This window comes from Orycteropus afer, unplaced genomic scaffold (genome assembly GCF_000298275.1).
Source record: "Orycteropus afer afer isolate SDZICR_OR568_19922 unplaced genomic scaffold, OryAfe1.0 scaffold00019, whole genome shotgun sequence".
In the NCBI taxonomy this organism is placed as follows: domain Eukaryota; kingdom Metazoa; phylum Chordata; class Mammalia; order Tubulidentata; family Orycteropodidae; genus Orycteropus; species Orycteropus afer.
In genome coordinates this window covers 2,195,785-2,219,020 of record NW_006921606.1, presented here as the reverse complement: position 1 = coordinate 2,219,020, position 23,236 = coordinate 2,195,785, and the positions used below count along the sequence as shown (strand labels likewise).

At 40.3% G+C, this 23,236-nt stretch overlaps 1 protein-coding gene across 1 annotated transcript in view; it reads right to left on the bottom strand.

Moving 5' to 3' along the window:
• Positions 1-23,236, bottom strand: part of PCSK6 (proprotein convertase subtilisin/kexin type 6) — a 404,303-nt gene that overhangs the window by 171,665 nt on the left and 209,402 nt on the right. The window contains exons 7-8 of the mRNA XM_007959931.2: positions 5,724-5,896; positions 1,167-1,379 (exon numbers count right to left, since the gene is read on the bottom strand). Of these exons, the coding sequence (XP_007958122.1) occupies positions 1,167-1,379; positions 5,724-5,896 (386 nt within the window). The remainder of the gene's footprint in view (positions 1-1,166; positions 1,380-5,723; positions 5,897-23,236) is intronic.

Below are 23,236 nucleotides of genomic sequence, written 5' to 3'. Positions count from 1 at the left end.
AAAAAAAAAAAATAGTTGCAGCAGTACAATGACAGGAAACACCAAAAATGACTCCTTTTAGCTCTCTTTTCAATAGCCTTATATGCATGTGAGAACTGGACAATGAATAAGGAAGACCACAAAAGAATTGACGCATTTGAATTGCAGTGTTCCCAAAGAATATTGAATGTACCATGGACTGCTAGAAGAACAAACAAATCTGTCTTGAAGGAAGTACAGCCAAATGCTTTTGAGAAGTGAGAATGGCCAGATTTTGTTTCTTATACTTTGGTCATGTCAGAAGAGACCAGTCCCTAGAGAAGGATATCATGCTGGGTAAAGTAGAGGGTCAGTGAAAAAGGGGAATACCCTCAAGGAGATGGATTGACATAGTGGTGGTGATGATGGGCTCAAGCATTGCAATGATTGTGAGGATGGTGCATGACTGGACAGTGTTTCAAGTCAAAACTGACTCAATGGCACCTAACAACCAAGTCATGTTGTTGTTGTTATGTACTGTTGAGTTGATTCTGATTCATAGCCACCCCTTAGCAACCCTATAGGATAGAGGAGAATTGCCTCATAGGGTTTTCAAGGCTGTAATCTTTACGGAAACAGACCACCACATCTTTATCCTGTGGAGTGGCTGGTAGGTTTAAATCACTGACCCTTCAGTTAGCACCTAAGTGCTTAACCACTGTACCACCAAGGCTCCTTTTTAAAGCTATAGAGAGTTTTCACAGTACTTTTGTGTAAAGATGAGAAAGGCAGGATCTGAGGAGGGTTATTAAGGGACTGGGGTTGGCCTTGGGATTTACTCATTCAGATGAGTGAAGCTAGAGTCAGGGCTCAGGCATACATCCTTTTCCTCATTCACCTTTTGTTAAGAGGAAAGTGGATCCTGAAAGGGTTAGGATGTAAGCCATGCACTCTCTAACTTGCAAAACTAAACAAAACACAAAAAAGTCAGTTGCCATGGAGTTAACTCCAACTCATGGTGTCCCCATGTTTGTCAGAGTACAACTATGTTCCATAGGGTTTCCAATGGCTGATTTTTCAGAAGTGGATCACCAGGTCTTTCTCTCAAGGTGCTTCTGAGTGCACAAGAACCATCAACTTTTTGGTTAGCAACCAAACATGTTAACCATTTGCCCTCTCAGATACTCCAACTTGCCAACCAAACTCACTATTTTCCGCTCATAAAAGGCGCCACTGCTGTAGGTGGTGGCCAGTGTGGATGCACACTCCTCCAGGTACCAGGGTTTGTAGCCATTCTCTGTGGTGCTGCTCACGGAGATGGTGTAGATGCTGTTGGTATAGCCATCACAGGAGCAATAGTCACCCTCTCTCCCACCGTTCCCGGATGCCCAGACAAAAATGGAGCCCAGGCCTTGCCGGCCCTGTAAGGGGAGGAGAAGCATAAAGTTAACCAGGGCAGTAGATCTAGCAAGGCTGTGTGGGTGTCCTGGAGTCCTCATCTGAAAGTACCTGCACAGGGGAAAGGAGGATGCTTCAAGACATTATTCCACTGCTCAGGACCTGCTTTGGTGGGGACTCTGTTGATGCTAACGAAATTCTTTTACCTGTGGCAATCGCCTTACACTAGCTAATCACAGGATCATAGTGTGGAAAAGGTCCTGAAAGGCCCCTCTGTTCTTCACAGGAACATTGAAGGAACTAACACCAGTGGTACTGTTTCAAAGCAATGCCTGTAATTTCCATTATTATGACTTATAATGAAAAAGACCATGTAGTACCACAAGTAAGTCTGAGAAGATACATGATGGCTGAATTTATCACTTGAACTTTTCTGGACTGAAAGAGCTGGTCTTGTGAGGAGAGAATGAATTTTATGAAAAATGTAGTTAAAGATATACCATCCCCTTAAAAAAAAAAAAAAGCTAGTTTGGCAAATAGGATGGGAGAGTGAATTCTGGATGAAGTATGAATAAGCAAGAAGGGTGCAGATTGCCTATGGGTTCATGTGAGTCCAATTAGTGTTGAGAGGTCAGGACCTCAAGTCCAGCCAAGGACCAACTTTGAGTAGGTTTTGGTTTGTGAGAATGGACACAGGAAAGCAAGTCTTTAAAAGACAGTGGTGGGTCAGGGCAGGTCCTTGTTGCTCTATTCTACTCCTCACTGGCTGGACAATGACTTCTCACAGGGTAAAGGGTTTGTGATTGTCTTTTAACCTAATGGCTGGCAGTTTAAACCCACTCAGCAGGACTATGGCCATGCACAACCTCAGCTCCTGTGGAACAGTGCCAGTACCATCTCCATGCGGGGCTTAATGGGTGGTGACATTGGCATCCTTATGAAGGACTCTCTTTCTAAATCACACAGGGAAAATTGACACATTTGGCCAGTTTAAAAATAATTTTCAACACAATTCTGTAATCCCTGTGGAGCCCAACTGAGCCCTTGCTGCTGCTGCCTGGAAGCTTTAAAATTACCTTTAGAAAGTTCTAGATCCATATTTGCTGTGTAGGTAGCACCTGCTGTGAGTCCACACTGCTGTAGCATATAAACCAAGTGGACTTGCAGTTCCATGACTTCTGAATGCCTGTTTTGCCATAACTCCTTCTTACATGTCCTCCAGTTCCAACCCAAGGCACTCAACAGAGCCCAAGAAAGGGTGACTTGTGCTCATCTCACTTGTGCTCTGTCACTTAACAATGCCTCATTTATGCCTGCTTTCTATTTCTCAAAGGGCAGCTGTCTGATGTGCTAGAAGCCAAAACTTAACCTTCTGGAAGAAAGCCACAGAGTACTAAGGAAATGGGTTTGTCTGTGATCTAATTAGTTGTCGGAAACGATTAACCAGAAGCTCATTGAAAACTTACTAAAATCCAAATGGGAAGGTATTTACCCATTACTTTAATAGTTGCCATGAGTCAACTCCAACTCATGGCTCCATGTGTTTCAGAGTAGAACTGTGCTCCATAGGATTTTCAATGGCTGATTTTTGAAAGTAGATTGTTACATCTTTAATCCATGTTCTAGGTAGACTTGAACTGCCAATCTTTCCATTAGCAGCCAAGTGCATTAATTGCACCACTGAGGGGCTTCTAACCCATCACAGCTAAGCTATATACCATATGAGAATCATCTCTAACACACTGTCATCCTTGATGCCCTGTCCTACTCAGAATTATTTACAAAAGGTGGTCACTGTGCAAAGTGGAAAATGTCACTGATTGCTCCACTGACGAAGGCGTCAAACAGTGCTTCTCAAACTCGAATGCGCTCATGGATCTCCCAGGGATCTTGTTAGAATGCAGATTCTGATTCAGCAGGTCCCTGGAGTCTGCATTTCTAGCGTAGTGCTAAGGCACTTGACTGTTAACCAGAAGGCTGACAGTTCAAACCCACCAGCCACTTCTTGGAAGGAAGGCTGGGCAATCTACTTCCGAAGTGATACCGGCTTGGAAACCCAAGGAGGGGTTTCTATGAGTAGGGTCCAACTTGATGGCACATAACAACAAACAACAACAAACAGTGGTGCCAGTGGTGGTAGGTCTGGGTCCCATGGAGACTAACAAAGCCTTGACAATCTGAGTCTTTCCACTTTACACCAAGCATCTACTACAAGACCAAGCAGTTCTTACAGGTGGCAGGGCATCCACAGCCTCCTTTCCTTTGCACAACTGTTTCTTAGAAGGAAGACCTGGGCACTAGGGGCAGTAAACCCTGGGAGCTGAGGTATCAGAGGATGTTTTGAGCTGTCTCTGAAGACTGCATGTTCACTTCCAGGCCTTCAGCATATACGGGAGCCTCAGAGCAGACCTAGAGGTTCATATTAGTCCTAACAGTGAGTTGCATTTCTGTTCAGCAAAGCCACACTGAACCCATTCAAACACATTTCAGTATCTTGCGTGGGAAGAGGAGAGTATCTGAGAGTTGAATATTATTTTAGTTATAGTGATGTTACTCTCCTCTCAGAATGATGAGCCATGTAAAGAGGAAGGATTCATAGAGACCAACATTAAACAGAAATTTCATGCCAAACTGGAGGGTTTTTTTAAAATCATAAAATTTGCCATTTTAACCATTTGAAAGTATACATTTCAATTGCACTAATCATATTTTCAATGTTGTGTAACCATCACCACTATTTATTTCCAAAAATTTATCCCTTCAAACAGAAACACTGTACCCATTAAGCAGTCACCTTCCCTTCCTCCCCATTTAGTCCTTGGTAACCTCTACTTTCTTTCTCTATGCATTTGCCTACTCTAGATATTTCATATAAGTGGGATCATATAGAATGCTTGGGTGGTGCAAAGGGTTTGTGTTTGGCTACTAACCTAAAGGTTAGCAGTTCAAACCCATTCAGCAGAACCACAGAAAAAAGGCCTGGCAATCTGCTTCTGTAAAGATTATAGCCAAGAAATTCCTATGGAGCAATCCTGCTCTGTAATACATGGAGCCTCCATGAGTCGCAATCAACTATATGGTGATTGGTTTTGTTTTGTTTTTTTGGGGAGGGATCATACGATATTTGTTCTTTTGTGTCTGGCTTATTTTACTTAGCACAATTATGGTTTTAAAGTGTCCTACCTCCCTACCACTTTCACCCACCAAAGACTGGAGTAAGATTTTACAGAAAAAGATCTCGGGTGAAAAATGTGGCCCAGGATGGAGATACAAATGAGGGTGAGGTTTGGTTTGAGATCATCAAATCTGTACGAGGATTTCCAGTGACAAATTTAGGCAGCTGTGATTTAAATCTTCCTGTATGATGTATTTTACTTCAGAATGACACACACACACATACAGAAATTAAATGACCTCAGTATCATAAGAAACTCTAACAAAAATGATGGGGGACCTGCAAGGTCCCTTCTGAAACTTTCCCACTCTCTGACAGCTTGATGAAGCAGGCAGAACTCAAATCTGCAAAACAGAGATCCCTTCTCTGTAGCTATAAACCTTCTGGAGTCTAACATGGGTTCAGTCTACACAAGCCTGAGTGAAGCAGAGAACTGAAACAACCATTTGACTAGTGCAAAGCAGACCTCCAACAAAACAAGGCAATCAGGACTCCCCACCTGTCAATAGGGCATCCTGTCCTAGCACCTCAAATCTTTAGGAATCATCTCATAGAAACAGCAGATATTCAGGAAGATAGCCATTCACAGTAGTATCTTCCATGGAGAAAACAAAAGCTATAACTTAGCCACTCTCTCTGAACTTAAGTTTCATTCTTGTTCACTGCTATCAGGTTGGCTCCTGACTCACGGAGACCTTGTGCACAGTGGAAGGAAATGCTGCCTAGTCCTGTGCCATTTCCTGTGATCAGCTGAAGATCAGACCACTGTGAGTCATAGGGCTTTTATTGCCTGATTTTCAGAAGTAGATCACCAGGCATTTCTTCCAGTCTATCTTAGTCTGGATGCTTACTTGAAACTCTCAGAATCATAGCAACACACAAGCCTCCACTGACTGATGGGTGGTAGCTGTCCTCGAGGTGCATTTGTCAGGCATTAAGCATGGGTCTCCCAAATCTGATCTCATCCCTTGCCCAGGGCAGACAGACTCTAAGGCAGAGTCCTGGGACTGGCCTGATGGCAGCTGGTGCTCATTGGACAGCAATACTGTAACAAGGGGATATAACTCTACTTCAGATGGTAAACAGCCCCACCCTGAACCCCTCCCTCACACTCATCCTAACAGCAGGGTCTTCACATCCTATGTCGGGGCTGAGGCCAACACCACGCTGCCACGCTGTTACTATTGCAAACCTTTTTAATGCCGGACTCGAAGGCCTGCTTGGCTAGCAGGCCGGGCCCATCCACTGTCTTCCCATCATCGTCTGGCCCCCAGCTTGCACTGTAGATGTCGATGTAGTTGGGTCGGGTGCCAAGTGACTTTGCTTCAACGATGTCGGTCACGTCACCGTCCAACATGCGGATGCCTGGAAGCACAGAGGAGGTGCAGCATGAGTGGGCACTGTGCAGTGACCACATGACCTGTGTGCAGGTGCTGCCAGGAGAGCCCGGCAGCTACAAACAATGATACTGTGTGCATGCTGACAGGTGCTGAGAAGGAGTTTTTCCAAAATTATTTTATAAAGTTTTCTCCCATTCTGTGCTAGCTGATGGGAGGGAATGAGAATGACACACCAGGCCACAAAGTGAAGTGTTCCTAACTCATGAAAGCCACCAAGGAAGCAAAGTGCCTTCAAAACATGGGGTTTAAAGTTTCCCTCAGCACCATTTAAAAAACTCACATTGCTATAGCAGAGCTCTAGAAAGTTTTTCAGTTTTCCCAGTTAATAGTTATCTAATCCATATGTTGAGCAAATAATTGAAGAAGATGGACTATATGAAAAAGAACACAGCATTAGGATTGGAGGAAGATGCATTAATAACCTGTGATATCCCTTTGACATAACCTTATTTATTGAAAGTGAGGAGGACTTGAAGCACTTAATGATGAAGATCAAAGCCTCTGGTATGGATTCAGCATGGATTACACCTCAACATAAAAGAAAACAAAAATCCTCACAACCAATAAGCAACATAATGATAAATGGAGAAGAATGAAGTTGTAAAAGATTTCATTTTCACTTGGATCCACAATTAATGCCCATGGAAGCAGCAGTTAATATATATATATATATATATATATTGCATTGGATAAATCTGTAGCAAAAGACCTTCTGAAAGTGTTATAAAGCAAAGATGTCACTTTGAAGACTAAAGTGTGCCTGACCCATTTCATTGTATTTTCAATCCCTTTACATGCATGTGAAAGCTGGGCAGTGAATAAGGAAGAATGAAGAAGAATTGATATATTTGAATTATGGTGTTGGTGAAGAATATTGAATGTATAATGGACTGCCAGGAGAATAAACAAATCTGTTTTGGAAGAAGTACAATTAGAATAGTCCTTAGAAATGAGGATGGGGAGACTTCCTTTCATGTATTTGGATATGTATCAGGACATTCCATGGATCATGCTAGATAAAGTGGTGGGTTAATGAAAAAAAAAAGGATGGCCCTCAACAAGATGGATTGGCACAGGGACTGTAACAATGGAATCAAGCACACAATGATTGTAAGGATGGCACAGGCAGTGTTTCATTCTGTTGTACTATGAGTCAGAACTGACTCGATGGCATCTAACAACAATGACAAACAGTAGGTATTTCTCTTCCTTTTATTATTCCATCCCCAACTTACAAGACTAATGAACCAAACCAAGGGCTTTTAACTGGGCAGACAGTAACCCCCCCACTTGGCTTATCTCAGAGACAGCAGGAAGTTTTGGATTCATCTGTCATTTACCTGTCTGTTCATGTTCCATGTGTGCTGGAGGATGCTTAGGATCACAGTTGGGGAGTGAAGGTTCAAGATCACGGCAAAGTTCAGAGGGTGAATGGGCTCCTAGTGCCTGTCTCCTGGCTGGGGTCTCTCCTCCTTACCCTCCACCTCTGCTAGCATTTGCCTCTCCTGTCACACTCTCCACCCAGCCAGAAAGGTTTACTGCCCCATCCTCCCAACAGTGCTCACCCAGAGAAGGGGTGTCTATGACACCTGGCACAGTCAACCCATTCAGGATTCCCCAAAAGCCCCTCACACACTGAGCCCACATTTGTTCATGTGATGGCCAAGCCTTTCATCAAAAAGAATTTTAAATCCTAGAGCTAATTAAGATTTAATGGCCTTAGGCACAGAGACACAAATAGATGGATATTGAAAAGATGGGAAAAAATTTATCATGCAGACAGTAATCACAAGACAACAGGCATGGGGATTTTAATATCACATAACAGACTTTAAGACCAAATCTATTATAAGAGACAAAGAAGGACTCTACAGAATGATGAAATGTCAATTGATCAAGAGGATATAACAATTTTAAATATTTATGTACCTAACCTCAGAGCCCCAAAATTTATAAAGCAAAGACTGACAGAATTGAAGGGAGAAATAGGTAAGTCTAAAATAAAAGTAGAAGACTTTAATACACCACTTTCAATAATAAATAGAACAACTAGAAAGAAGATTAATAAAGAAATAGAAGACTTTAACAACATTATTAAATAACTAGACCTAAGAGACATATATAGAACACTCCACTCAACAGCAGCACAATACACATACTTGTATTCTGCACAAGGATCATACTCCAGGATAGACCATATCTTAAGCCAAGTCTTAATAAATATTTAGACAAAGCAAGTTTCAATAAATTTTAAAAGATTGAAATAATACAAAGTACCTTTTCCAAATAATGTAATAAAGTTAGAAATTAACTACAGAAAAGCAGAGACAAGATGGCATTCTGGTAAAACACTGTGCCCAAACCCTTTACAATAGAGACCCAGAGAAACCTGAATGAAACAGATACAGATGATGATCCTGGGAATGAGAAGATAAAGAATTAGATTGAGAGCTGACTGGAAAAGGAAATGCAGCAAGAAAGGAAATGGGGAGGGAGAAGAAGCTGAAGCTCAACAAAGCAAGGCCATTTTGAGACACAGATGGCATCAGACACAGGTGAGGAGAAACAAACTTCACAGAATCCACCCTGGGACAGAGATACAGTGTGGACAGATCTGGAGGGAAAAGGTGAGTAGAATATAGGCTGGATCTGGAAGAGGAAAATGCAGGGAAACAGGTGAGATTTCCACTGGTACAAGTGGCTGGAGAGTGAGGAGAAAGCCAGAAAAGGGGGATATAACAATTAATGAACACTAGTCATTTGGGTTGAAGGTCCACATGAAGAGGAAGCCCTGTGGGATGGGGCTGGAGACATAGGACTCTGAGTGGTTGCTAAAAGGGCATGGGGTCAGCATCTTCTGACCTCCAATCTCACGAGGGGGAAACAGAGTCACTGTCAATAGCCCAAGGCTTAATCCTATGAGGCTAGACATGCTGCCACCCTCCAGCCTTTTACCAATTCTGACACCAACTGTCCCCCCCACAGCAGTCAGGACTTTTCTACTGGGTTTGATAATTCATTGCAATGGCCACACAGAACTCACAGACAATACTTACAATTACGGCGTTTGTTAAGAAAGTAACAGGCTACAATTCAGTTTCAGGAACACATTCAGGATCCAATTCTTTGATCAGGATAGTCTCTCTGCTATGTCCTCAGGCACGCCTCTCTGGCCCTTGGCCTTGGCCTGGCCTCTGCCCTGCTCGGTCAAGTGTTACAAGCTATTTTAGCTCTGTTGATGGGTACGCTTAGGTGCACCCCACTCCGCCAGCAAGCCTTCCAGCCCAAAAGCACTTAGATTTCTTGCTCTGTGGGCTGGAAATCCCCCTGCTCTGTATCCTGCCTCTTGGTTCCATTGTTGCCATCTCTCAGCTGGGCATATCAGCCAGGCATCTCTCAGCTGGTGTCTCTCTCTGCCAGGGCATCTCTGTGAAGGAAGTCCAGTGCAGGGATCTCTGGTCCAAGAATGCGCTCTGCTTCACCTCCAGCTCTTCTCTCTTGATGGCAGTGAGATTCTCCTTTCTGATTCTAGGAAGGCTCATTTTAAGCTTGGCAGAGTGACAAAACTAAACAATCCCAGCATTAAAGTTCTACCCACCTTATTTGCATGGTCCCACCCAGTAATCTAGTGGGAGTTACAAAGCCTATGACTAGAAAAGCCATGCCAAGTAATTCACTGTACCACAGTGGCCCCTCACTTGTTGAGTCTGGGCAGGAGCTGGATAATTGGCTATTTGTGCCCAGAAGTGCACTGGGCCCATATCAGTGAACTGAGACTGGAGAAGTATGTTCTTTGCTTCCCCAATCACACCTTCTCAGTGACAAAGGGTGAGTCCTCTTCCTGCCTACACCAAACCAGTGGCTAGAGAAGGCCAATGGCTGCCCCCCTATGCCAACTGCCTAGTTCCTTGGACCACCACCTCCCACCAATAGCCCAGACATGTGTTGCACTGTGCCCCAAGACAGAGCCAGTGCCTCCAGCTCTACCTCTCTGCACCTGTGTCATTGACAGAACTTGCTCTCAATGAATGCAAGATACCTATCACTACCACACCCCTTTTCAGAGGGACCTGTGCACACATGAACCAGGCTCCTGCCCCTCCCTCTTCCCCCATGAGCATGAGTTCATGCAGACTGCATTACAGCCCTGTGCTGCCACTGCTGCTGGCTGAACATAGCTCCACAAGTACCTCCTTATTTTTTTCTTTTTCTCTCCTTTTTATTTGTTTATTTCTCCCTCATCCTCTTTTTCTTTTTACCCATTTTCCTTCTTATCCACCCATTAATTTTTTTATTTCTTTTTTTCCCTGCCTTATCTAATAGAAGGTAGATATTAATTCTCCACTACTTATGACACCTACCACCTCATGCAATAGATGAGTGCTACCACTCACTCCTGCACCACTGGATCAACAACAGATAGTGGACAATACTTGCTCATCCTACCCAAAGCTCCTCTTCACAACCAACAGAGAGCCAACCCACTCTCACATTTCCACCAGTTACTCCACTCACCCAGAGGCAGATGGGGAGTGTCCCAGTGCTGCTAAACTGGCAACCAAAGAAGCATGCCTGTTCCAGCACCCAGATATATCAACATAAAACAAAGCAAAAAACCAGGATGAAACAAACCAACACATAATTAATAAAAACAACAACCCCAGAATTTCTCAGACACAACAACTTATATTCAAACAAAGAAAAAAGGCAAGGTAGCACAAGCAAGTGACAAAGAACTAGGAAACCTGAGGAAGAACAGGTACTAGAACTACCTGATAAAGAAGTTAAAAGAACACACACACACACACACACACACACACACACATGCATATATGTATATAAAAAACTCAAAGACCAAACTCACTGCCACTGTGCTGATTCTGACTTATAGAGACCCTCTTTGGGTTTCCAAGGTGGTAAATCTACTTTGAAGGTGGAAGTAGATTGCCCAGTCTTCTTTCCATGGAGTGACTGGTGGGTTTGAACTCCCAACCTTATGGTTAGCAGTCAACTGCCTTAGGTAGTGTGCCACCAGAGCTCCTTATGTGCGTGTATATATACACACACACATATATATGTACACACACATACCTACACACACATATACATATAAAAACCAAAAACCAAACTCACTGCCATCAAGTCAGATCCAACTCATAGTGACATATGTGTGTGTGTGTATACACATATATATGTACATATAAAACCCAAACCAGACCCACCACCACTGAATCAATTCTAACTAATAGCAACCCCCACAGGGTTTCCAAGGCTGTAAATCTTTATAGAAGTAGATCTTCCTCCCACAGAACAGCTGGTGGATTTAAACCATTGACTTTCTGGTTAGCAGCCAAATTCTTTACTCATGGCACCACTAGAAAACCAAAAAAACCAAACCCACTGCCATTGAGTCAATTACAACTCATAGTGACCCCTATTGTGTTTCCAAGGCTGTAAATCTTTACAGAAGCAGACTGCCTCACCTTTCTCCCATGAATAAGCTAATGGGTTTAAACCACTGACCTTCTGGTTAGCAGCTGAATGCCTTATCCACCATAGCTATGCCACCAGAGCACCTTTGTGCCACCAGAGCACTCTCTTTCTCTCTATCCCTATCCTTCCAAAAACTGAAGGATACTACAAAGTAAATCAAGGAAAACAGACAATACTCTAGAAGAATTCAGGAAAACAATACATGGTCAAAATGTCAAAATAAATAGACAATTAGAAACCATACAAAAATAGCCATTAGAAATCCAGAAGATTAACAATAAAATTACAAAGATAGATAACACACTGGAAGGACAAAAGAGTAGATTCAAATCAACTAAAGAACATGTTAGCTAGCTGGAAGGCAAATCCCTTGACACCAGTTTGTATGAGGAAAAACCAGAAAAAAGGAATGAAAAAAAAAAAAAAAAAAAGAAATCCTAAGAATCATGTGAGACAATATCAAGGGAAATAATGTATGCATGATTCAAATTCCAGAACATAAGGAAGCAAAAACACAAAAAACAAAACAAAACAAAAACCCAGAGAGACAATTGTTGAAAATTTGTTAGCAGAAAACTTCCCTACTATCATGAGAGACAAAAAGATATCCATCTAAGAAGCTCAACAAACTCCATACAGGTTAAACTTCAAAAGAAAATCTCTAAGACATATCAGGATCAAACTGTCCAAAACCAAAGAAAAGAATCTTGAGAGGAGTTCAGGAAAAATGAAATGTTACTTACAAAGGACAACCAATAAGACTAAGCTCTGATTTCTCAGCAGAAACCATATAGGCAAGAAGACAGTAAGATGACATATATAAAACCTTGAAAGAAAAAAATCACCAACCAAGAATTATATATCCAGCAAAACTGTCCCTCAAACACAATGGTGAAATTAGGACATTTCCAGATAAATAAAAATTAAGGGAATTTGCAAAAACCAGACCAACCTTATAAGAAATGCTAAAGAGAACCTTTCAGACAAAAATCCACAATGGAAAACAACAACCTAAGATCAAGACACATGACAACATCACCCAGAAAACAACCCTGAAAAGAATTCTCAAAATTAAGATAATCTTACAAGACTGAAAACAGAGAACCAGGGTCAGTAATCTGTAAAAGAGAACAACTACAAAGCAAAAAGAAGGAGTAAATGTTGTAAATACAGAATTTCCAAATGGAGAAGTCAGGACAATATCAATATAGAACAGAGTGTTTCAAACTTCCAAATCAAAATTCATTGCCATTGAGTTGATTCTGACTGATAATGACCCCCACTGTGTTTCCAAGGCTGTAAATCTTAATGGAAGCAGATTGGCTCATCCTTCTTTAGGATAAAAACCAGCATTAAGGACAAGGAAGGAAATTCTATAATGATAAAAGTGTGAATCTAATAAGAGGACATAACAATAATAAATATCTATGCACCCAATGAAACAGCCCAAAAATACATAACCTCACTGCCATTGAGTTGGATTCGATTCATAGTGACCACTCCTTGGGTTTCTGAGACAGTATCACTGCGGAAGTAGATTGCCCAATCTTCCTTCTGAGAAACATATATAAAGCAAATATTAAAAAACTGAAAAGAGATATAGACAATTACATAATAATAGTAGGAGACTTCAGCACACCACTTTTAATGAAAGACAGAACAACTAGAAAGAAGTTCAACAGAAATACAGAAGATCTCAACAATACAGTCAGCCGACCTGAGTTCATAGACATATAAAGTACACTCCACTCAGCAAAAAAATGCAATACACATTCTTTTCCAGTGCACATGGATCATTCTCCAGAATAGATCATATGTTAGGTCACAAAGCAAGCCTCAGTACATTTAAAAATATTGAAATATGACAAAACATCTTTTTGGATCACAATGCTATAAAATTAGAAACCAATAATAGGAAGATAAGGGGAAAAATAAAATACATGGAAAGTGAATAATACTCTGTTCAAAAACTACTGGATAATAAAAGGAATAAAATGTGAAATAAAAAAAAATTCCCAGAAACAATGAGAATGAAAGCACAACATACCAAATGAAAGCAGTACTCAGAGGTGAATTTATAGCAATGAAGGCACACATCAAAAAAGAAGAAAGAACCAAAATCAATACCTTAATCCAACAATTCTAACAATTTGAAAAAGAGAAACAACAACAACGAAAAGACTATAGTCTCCAGAGGAAAGGAAATAATAAAGATCAGAGCATAAATAAATGAAATAGAAGACAGAAAAACAATAGAAATAATCAACAAGACTAGAATTTGGTTCTTCAAAAAGATTAAAATTGACAGACCATGGGCAAATTTAAGTAAGGAAAAGAAACAGAAGATGCATATAAAATGAATAAGAAATGAAATGGGAGATGTCACAACGGAACTAACCAAAATAAAGAAAATAACAGAATACTATGAAGAATTGTACTCCAACAAATTTGGAAACTTAGTAGACATGGATAAGTTTTTAGAAACACATGACCTACCTAAACTAACACAGACTGAGGTAGAACATTTGAACAGGCCTATAAGAAAAGAAGAAATTCAACAAGTCATAAAAACAAACAAACAAACAAAAAACTCCTGACAAAAAAAATGTCCTGGCACAGATGGCATCACTGGAGAATTCTACCAAACATTCAGAGAAGACCTGCTACCAATCCTGTTCGTATTATTCCAGAATATAGAAAAGGATAGAATACTACTAAATTCATTCTATGAAGCATAACCCTGATGCCAAAGTAAGACAAAAACACCATTAAAAAAGAAAATTATAGACCGATATCTCTCATGAATAGACACAAAAATCCTCAATAAAATCCTAGACAATAGAATCCAACACTACATCAGAAAAATAATACATCATGACCAAGTGGGATTCATACCAGGTAGGTGATGATGGTTCAACACTAGACAGACAGTCAACATAATCTACTACATGAAAAAAACAAAGGAATAGAACACTATGATCATATCAATCAATACAGAGAAAGCATTTGATAAAATCCAGCACTCATTCGTAATTAAAATGCTCAGCAAAATAGCAACAGAAGGGAAATTCCTCAACATAATGAAAGGCATATACGTAGAAACAATGACTAACATTACTCTCAATGAAGAGAGACTTGCTATTGCCTTGCAAATGGGAATCAGACAAGGATGCTGTCTATCACCACTCCTATTCAAAATTGCATTGGAAGTCCTAAACAAAGCAATAAGGCAAGAAAAGGAAATTAAAAAAACAAAACAAACAAACAACCAAAAACATCCAAATTGGTAAGGAAGAAGTAAAACTACCTCTATTTGCACTGAACAATCTTAAACTACTGGAACTAATTAAAAGGTTCAACAAAGTGTTGTGGTACAAGATCAACATAAAAAAAAAAAAATCAATCAGATTCCGTTACATCAACAGAGATCTCTGAAAAGGAAATAACAGCTGAAGGTAAAGGAATAAATAGGTTATACAGTGGGGAAATCTAACATTATGCTGATACCTAAACTCCACAAATAATAATCTTCTTTCAGTTATATTTTATCAGAGGCCAGAAAGGGTGAAGATGAGACAAACTTTTGGAGTACCTGACCAGATGAAATGAACTCCTACAGCAGACCTGAATGGCTGGTACCTGAGTAACCTCAGACTTAGGACTCTTTGCACTATTGAAGGACTAACTGTTAATGTTTTGACTGTTTGTGACTGGTAAAATGATTGGTAGGGACAGTTAATCCTTCAAGTGTGAAAGGGCCAATGGCTAGAAGAGCCAGGGGACAGTCTACAGTGCAGTGAATTGCTTAATATGGCCCTTCTAGCCACAGTCCTCCATTTTGTGATGTATTGTAAATCCTAGCCTCAATGTCTGCAGTTAGGTCCCATTGTGGGGCAAGTTGTCTGTTGTGTTGATGAGACAGGATTAGGGTGGGATGTCTCTTGAGTCCTACCTTGCTGGACTGTGCAACTCAAGTTACCACCCTTAGTTTCCTGAGGGTATATATGTGAATTTCTGGTAAAGTCTACTCTCTTGCTCTGGATTGGGCATTTAGTTCATCAACATCTAACCCGTGGTTCTTGGAACTGAGATAGCAGCCAATGGTCTGACCTGCCGAGTTGGGTTCATCAGCCCCTGCAACCAAATGAGTGAGGAGTATCCTCCAGGCCAATGCCTGACCCATGGATTTGGGACTTGCCAGGATCAACTGCATAACCCATTTCCTTGGCAATCTGTGAGTTCTGTGAGATGTGACAGTGAAATATGATGGAGTGGTACAGCAGTTTGGAAAAGTTGGACACCTGTGACATCTTTAACCTCTGCCTCATAAGGGCCAGCATTGTGCTTATCCTTCTAAAAGAAATTATTCAAACACACATGCAAGTAAATTTTGCTAAAAATATTTAAAAAATAGTTGCAGCAGTACACAGAAAGGGAACTGCCAGAAAATCAACCCAGATTCAGAACTGGAATGAGAGATATGATTTCTGATGTCAGATGGACCTTGGCTGAAAACAGGGAATGCCAAAAAGATGTTTACTTGTGCTTTATTGACTATGCAAAGGCATTTGAGTGTGTGGGTAATAACAAATTATGGATTACATTGCAAAGAATAGGAATCCAGAACACTTCATTGTGTTCATGAGGAACCTGTACACAGACCAAAAGGCAGTCATTCAAACAGAACAGGAGGATAAAAACAAAACCAAACTCACTGCCGCTGAGTTGGATCCAACTCATAGCGACCCCTCTTTGGGTTTCTGAGGCAGTATCACTATGGAAGTAGATTGCCCAATCTTCCTTCCCAGGAGTGGCTGGTGGGTTTGAACCGCCAGCCTTCTGGTTATCCTTTCACTATAGTTATTCCATCTGTATGTTGAGCAAATAATCTGAGAAGTAGGACTATATGAACACTAATATTATAGCATAAGAATATAGCATCAGGATTGGAGGAAGATTCATAAACAACCTGTGATGTGCAGATGACACACCTTGCTTGCTGAAAGTGAAGAAGATATGAAGTACTTACTGATGCAGATCAAAGACTACAGCTTTCAATACAGATTATACCTCAATATAAAGAAATTAAAAATTCTCACATGTGGACCAATAAACAACATCATGCTAAATGAAGAATGAAGTTGTCAAGGATTTCATTTTCCTTGGATCCACAATCAACACCCATAGAAACAGCAGTCAGTAAGTCAAATGATGAATAGTATTGGGCAAATCTGCTGCAAAAGTCCTCTTGAAAGTGTTAAGAAACAAAGATGTCACTTGGAGGACTAACGTGTGCCTGATCCAAGCTACCATATTTTCAATCACCTCATATGCATGGGAAAGCTGGACAATGAATAAGGAATGCTGAAAGAGAATTGATGCATCTGAATTATGGTGTTGATGAAGAACACTGACTATACCATGGAATGCCAGAAGAACAAACAAATCTGTCTTGGAAGAAGTATAGTGGTAAGTCTCCTTAGAAGTGAGGAAGGGAAAACTCTGTCTTACACTCTGGTCATGTTACCAGGAGGGACTACTTCCTGGAGAAGGACATTGTTGTTGTTGGAAAGACATAATGTTTGGTAAAACATAGAGGCAGTGAAATAGAGGAAGATCCTCAATGAGATGGTTTGACACAGTGGCTGCAACTATGGACTCAAACATAGCAATAATTGTGAAGATGGTGCAGGACCAGGCAGTGTTTCGTTTTGTTGTCCATGGGGTTGCTATGAGTCAGAGTTGAGTTGATGGCATCTAACAACAACAACAACAATATATTCATTTCTACCCAGTTTGAAAGGTCAGGTTTCTTTGAGGTTTTCCCCTTTAATGTGCCTGTAGCTACCTAGTCATGAACCAAGAAGAGGAATACAACTGTCAATGAAGAGGGTCCTTGGAAGGCCAGGCAGGACAATGGTGGTAGATAGGGGTACAGCATCTTGGACTTACATATAGGTGAGACATCACACATATATGGCAGCTCCTATACCAAAAGGCCTGGGAGTTGCATTCAAAATCAACTGTGGAGAAATTTACAGCAAAACATTTACAACAAATTGAGGTTAGGGAGAAATCAGAAGTTCACCAACAGTGCTAAGAGTCATCTGAGAGTGTCAGTCCAGTGGGCATGGGGTTGAGGATGGGCTGAAATCATTCCACAACCATCTCTTCACAGCTTGAAGCCTCATAAATGAGCAGTAGAATTAAGTTTAACTCTAGCATCATCTGTTTTCATGGATAGCTCTCCATCTATTTCCTTTCCTCTCTTCTACTACCTAAGTTACCTGGCTGCAGGGCAGTCTGGAGGAGCTGCTATTATCTAGGCACTGGGCTGGCAGCCACATAGCAGACTGGGATAAGTGCCTATTATCAGCTCCCCAAGGGAAAATTCTGTGGGACAGAACTCTTCCACACAGTGTGCCCTGGACCCTACAGGGCAGATTCAGACATGCCATTGGTTAGAGTCTTGCCTTGACTGCCTACCGCCTAGGGACTTTGTAAAATTTACCTCCCCTCACTAAAGCTCAACTTTATGAAAAACACAATGACAAAAGTCACTGTATCTGTCTTTAAAACTAAAATTCACTGCCATCAAGTTGATTCTGACTCATAGTAACCCCCTTTGGGTTTCTGAGACAGTAAAGCTTTATGGAAGTAGATTGCCCAGTCTTCCTTCCATGGAGTGGCTGGTGGATTTGAATCGCCAACTTTCTGGTTAGCAGTCAAATGCCTTAGGCACTAGACCACTGTTCTTAGGGATTCCATATAGACTGAGAGTGATGATTCATGTAAAGTACCTGGCATATATATGGACAACTTATTTTTGACAAGGGGTAAAAATCTATTCAATTGGGCAGCAATAGTCTCTTTAATAAATGATGCTACCAAAAGTGGATGTCCACTTGCAGAAAAAACGAAACAAGACTCATAAACCATACACAAAACACTAACCGAAAATGGATCAAAGACCTAAGTATTAAACCTTAAATTATAGAGTTCCTGGAAGAAAACAGGGAGAAAATAATGGGACCTAATCTTTTGTTAAAATAGGGTAACAAACATAAAAACAAATACACAAGTAGCAGAAGACAAAATAGAGAAATGGTATGTCATAAAAATAAAAACTTATGCTCACAAAAGATTTTATCAAAAAAGTGAAAAGGCAACCTATAGACTGGGAAAAAAATCTTTGCAACCAACATATCTGATAAAGGTCTAATATCTAACATATATAGAAAACCTCAACAACACAATGACAAAAAAACAATCCAATTATAAATTGGCCAAAAGACATGAAAAGAACCTTCACCAAAGAGGGCATCCAAGCAGCCAATAAACACGTGAAAAGATGCTCAAGATCCTTAGCCATTAGAGAGATGTAAATCAGGAGAGAGAGAGAGAGAGAGAGAGAGAGAGATCATCTCACCCCTGGCTAAAGCAGCACTGATAAAAACAAAACAAAACAAAAAAACATAACAACAAATGTTGGTGAGGATGTGGGGAACCCCTATCCATTGCTGGTGGGACGGTAAAATGGTACAACTACTATGGAAAACAGTATGGCACTTCCTAAAAAGAAAAACCAGGAATAGAAGTACCCTATGATTCACCAATCCCACTCCTAGGTATATACCCTAGAGATCTAAAAGTGTGACATGAACAGACATATGCACACCTATGTCCATTGAAGCTTTATTCACAATAGCAAAAAAAAAAATGGAAATAAAAATAACCAAAGTGCTCATCAATGGAGAAATGGATAAGTAAAATATGGTACATACATATAATGGAATATTACACAACCATAAATAACAACACACAGTGTGGATGAACCTGTAGGGTATAATGCTATATAAAATAAGCACAGAGAACAAATGTTGTATGATTCCTCTTTTATAAGAAGACAATAATAGATATGCATAAAGAGACTAAGGTTCATTGGTGGTTACCAGGGAGAGTAAGGACAGAAGGGGAATCCATGCTTTAGACTGTGGTGGTGTTAGGTGCCCTTGAGTCAGTTCCAACTCACAGTGACTCTATGTACAACAGAACAAAAAACTGTTCAGTCCTGTGCCATCCTCATAATAGTTGCTATGCTTGAGCCCATTATTGTACCTATCTTGTTGATGGTCTTCCACATTTTCCCTTGTGGATTATAGATACCTGTTATTTTTGGGAAAAGCAGCACCGGTTGTATGTATAGTGAGCATAGCATGACAAAAGTAAATGATGTTTCTGAGAAGTGCTCAAGAGGAAAGGATGCTGGTACTAAAGAATTTGACATATGTAAGATGGCAACACTTCCAACAAAGACTAAAAAACAAGTGTAAGATTAGATATAGATGGGTATAGGCAGATAGGTATATGGGTAGGTACAAGTGTATACACGTTTGAGAACACATAGAAGTATCTATACCAAAACCAAAAACCAAACCCACTGCCACTAAGTCAATTTTGACTCATGGCAACCCCCACTGGGTTTCCAAGGTGGTAAATCTTGACAGAAGTAGATTGCCCCATCTTCCTTCAGTGGAGCAAATGAGTTTGAACCAGCAACCTTCTGTTTAGCAGTCAAATGTCTCAAGCATGTGCCACCAGAGCTCCTTGTTGTTGTTAGGTGCTGTCGAGTCATCTTCAACTCATAATGACCTTATGTGCAGAATGAAACACTGCCCAGTCCTGTGCCAGCCTCACGATCTCTGGTATACCTGAGTCCATTGTTGCAGCCACTGTGTCAATCCATCTCATTGAGGGCCAATTTTTCACCAATTCCTTCAGTGCAGCTTCAACTTCCTCCATCAGTACCACTGGTTCCTGATTATACGCCACCTCTTGAAATGGATGAACATCGACCAATTCTTTTTGGTACAGGGATTCTGTCTTCAATCTTCTTTTGTTGTTTCCTGCACCATTCAATATTTTGCCCATAGAATCTTTATTTTTTAAATACATTTGATTGAAATATAATTTATGTACAATGAAATGCACAAAACTAAAGTGACATGGGTCAATGCATTTTTTTTTCAGTGTTCCCTCTCCTCCCCTCCCACCCTTAGTAACTAACAAAGAAAGTTTCCTTCCATATATAAACTTTTCTGTGACATTTTACAACAATGAACTAATACTGTATTTGTCCTTCTGTGATTATTTCACTCAGCATAATGTCCTCCAAGTTCATCCATGTTATGGGGTGTTTTCCAGATTCTATATTATCTTTACTGTTGCCTAGTACTCCATTGTGTGTATGTACCATAGTTTGCTTAGCCTTTCTTCTGTTGATGGGCACCTACATTGTTTCCAGCTTTTTTGCTATTGTAAATAGTGCTGCGATGAACATGGGTGTGCATATATCTGTTCTTGTCTTGGCTCTCACTTCTTTAGGATATATACCTAGTAATGGATTGCTGGGTCAAATGGTATTTCTAATTCCAGCTTTTCAAAGAGTCATCATACTCTTTCCCACAGTGGTTGTATCATTTGACATTCCCACCAGCAATGTATGAGAGTCCCAATCTCTCCACATCCTAGATAGCATTTGTTATTTTCTGTCTTATTGAACTTTGCCATTAGTGCTGGTGTGAGATAGTATCTCATTGTTGTTTTGATTTGCATCTCTCTGATGGCTAATGATCGTGAGCATTTCTTCATGTATTTGCTGGCTGCCTGAATATCCTCTTTGGTGAAGTGTCTGTTCGTGTCTTCTGCTCATTTTTTAATTGGATTGCTAATCTTTTTGTTGTTGAGGTGCTGGAGTTTTCTATAAATTTTAGAGGTAAGTCCCTTGTCAGATATGTAATTATTGACAACTATGAATTTGTTGCTGTCATTTTATTTTGTGCTTTTTTGTGGTGTTCCTTTTTTCGTTGTTCTATATAATTTTCTGTGCTGAACTCGTTTTTGTTTATGAATTGTGTTATCATTTCCTTAGTTGTTACTGTTTTAGTATTTGATAAATATTTGTGTTGGTCCTCTTCTTTATTTTGATGTGGAAGTTTATCATTTTTCTTTGAGGTTACCCTGTGATTTATATTTTTCTTCCCAAGTTTAGAACAGTCTATTCTATCTTTCAATTGTCTTGACTTCCCTGCCATTTAGAAGTACTGTAACTTCACAGTTTTTTCCCCTCTTTTTGTTTGTAGTTGTCCTCATTTGTCAATTGAGGTCTTTGGTTCCTTGTTTACAATCTTGTAGGCTTATTTACTTTGGATACTTCCATAACTGGTTATGTTATCATGTGTGTTAATAGTCAGCTGTTGTTTGCTGTTGTTGGTTCTTTGTCCAAAGGGCTCTCTTTAGCATCTCTGGTAAGGTTGGCCTGGTTTTAACAAATTCCCTTAATTTCTGCTTATCTGGAAATGTCCTAATTTCACCATTATATTTGAGGGACACTTTTGTTGGCTATATAATTCTTGGTTGGAAATTTTTTTCTTTCATGGTTTTATATATACCATCTCATTGTCTTCTTGCCTGCATGTTTTCTGCCAAGAAATCTGAGCTTAGTCTTACTGGTTGCCTTTTGTAGTTAACTTTTCAGTTACCATGCTGCCTTCAGGATTCTTTCTTTGTCTTTGGTTTTGGTGAGTTTGATGATGATATGTCTTGGTGATTTCCTTTTGGGATCTATCCTGTTTGAGGTTTGTTGGACTTCTTGAATGGATATATTCTCATTTTTCATCATACCAGGGAAATTCTCTTCCAACACCAATCTTCAACAATTTTCTCTGTAGTTTTGTGGTGGTTAAGTTTGTATGTCAACTTGGCTGGGCCTGGTTGAGTCACTAGGCAGATGGAGGTAGTATTCCCCCATGATGAGGCTGGTAATCAACTCCATAATGGAATCTACTGTTAGCAGCTGAGTATCCAAATGATACTCATAATCCAAATGAGAATACTGTCACTTTAAAATCCAAGATGGCCACCATTTGCCTTAGGGATGTATATAAAGAGAAGCCTGCATGTAGCCATGTCTTTGTTCAGCAGCCTGCCATGCTCTGCTGACCTTGGGACTTTCAATAGACTTGAATTAATGGCCTACCGTGTGGTTTGGTAACATTGGGACTGTGCCTTTTCACTTGTCAACCTTGGGCTTGTTAGCCTCATCAGCCAGCAGCTGAGTGAAGAAAAGCCTCCAGCTTCAGTGGGCTGGGAGAAGAAGGTAGAGCTGAAGCCCAAGGTTGAGGGGTTTTTACCCAGCCTTACAGCCTGGCACTCTGAACTCATACTTAAAGCCTCCAAACTGTAAGAGAATAAACTGTTTCTTCAAACCATCCCATTTGTGGTATATTCTTGTCAGAGCAGCACTAGCTAACCAATACAGGTTTCATTTGTCTCTTCCTGTTCTGGAATTCCAATTACACATAGGTTATTCCTTTTGATGATCACATGAACCTTAGGCTTTCTTCCTTTTCTTTTGATCTTTTTTCTGATTGATCCCTTTCCAAAGAAATATTGAGGTATTTGTCTTCAATCTCACTAATTCTGTCTTCCACTGATTCAATTCTACTCCTTTGCCTGTTCAATGTGTCTATTTCTGAAAATTTAGTATTAATCTCAATTTCTATCTGTAGATTTTGTATCATTTCTAATTTTTCATTTTCTTTGGTCATTTTGTTCTTGTATTGTCTTTGAAACTGTTTGATGGTTTACTCTGTGTATTCCACAATTTTGTCAGTGTTTTCCTTGATCTATCTCTCAATCCACTGAAGGTATCTGTGATAGTTGAAGATGTGTCAACTTGGCTGGACTCCAGTTGTGAGTGGTGGTTCCCATGATGGATCACATGACTGCGTTCTAAGCGGCCGGTCGGCCT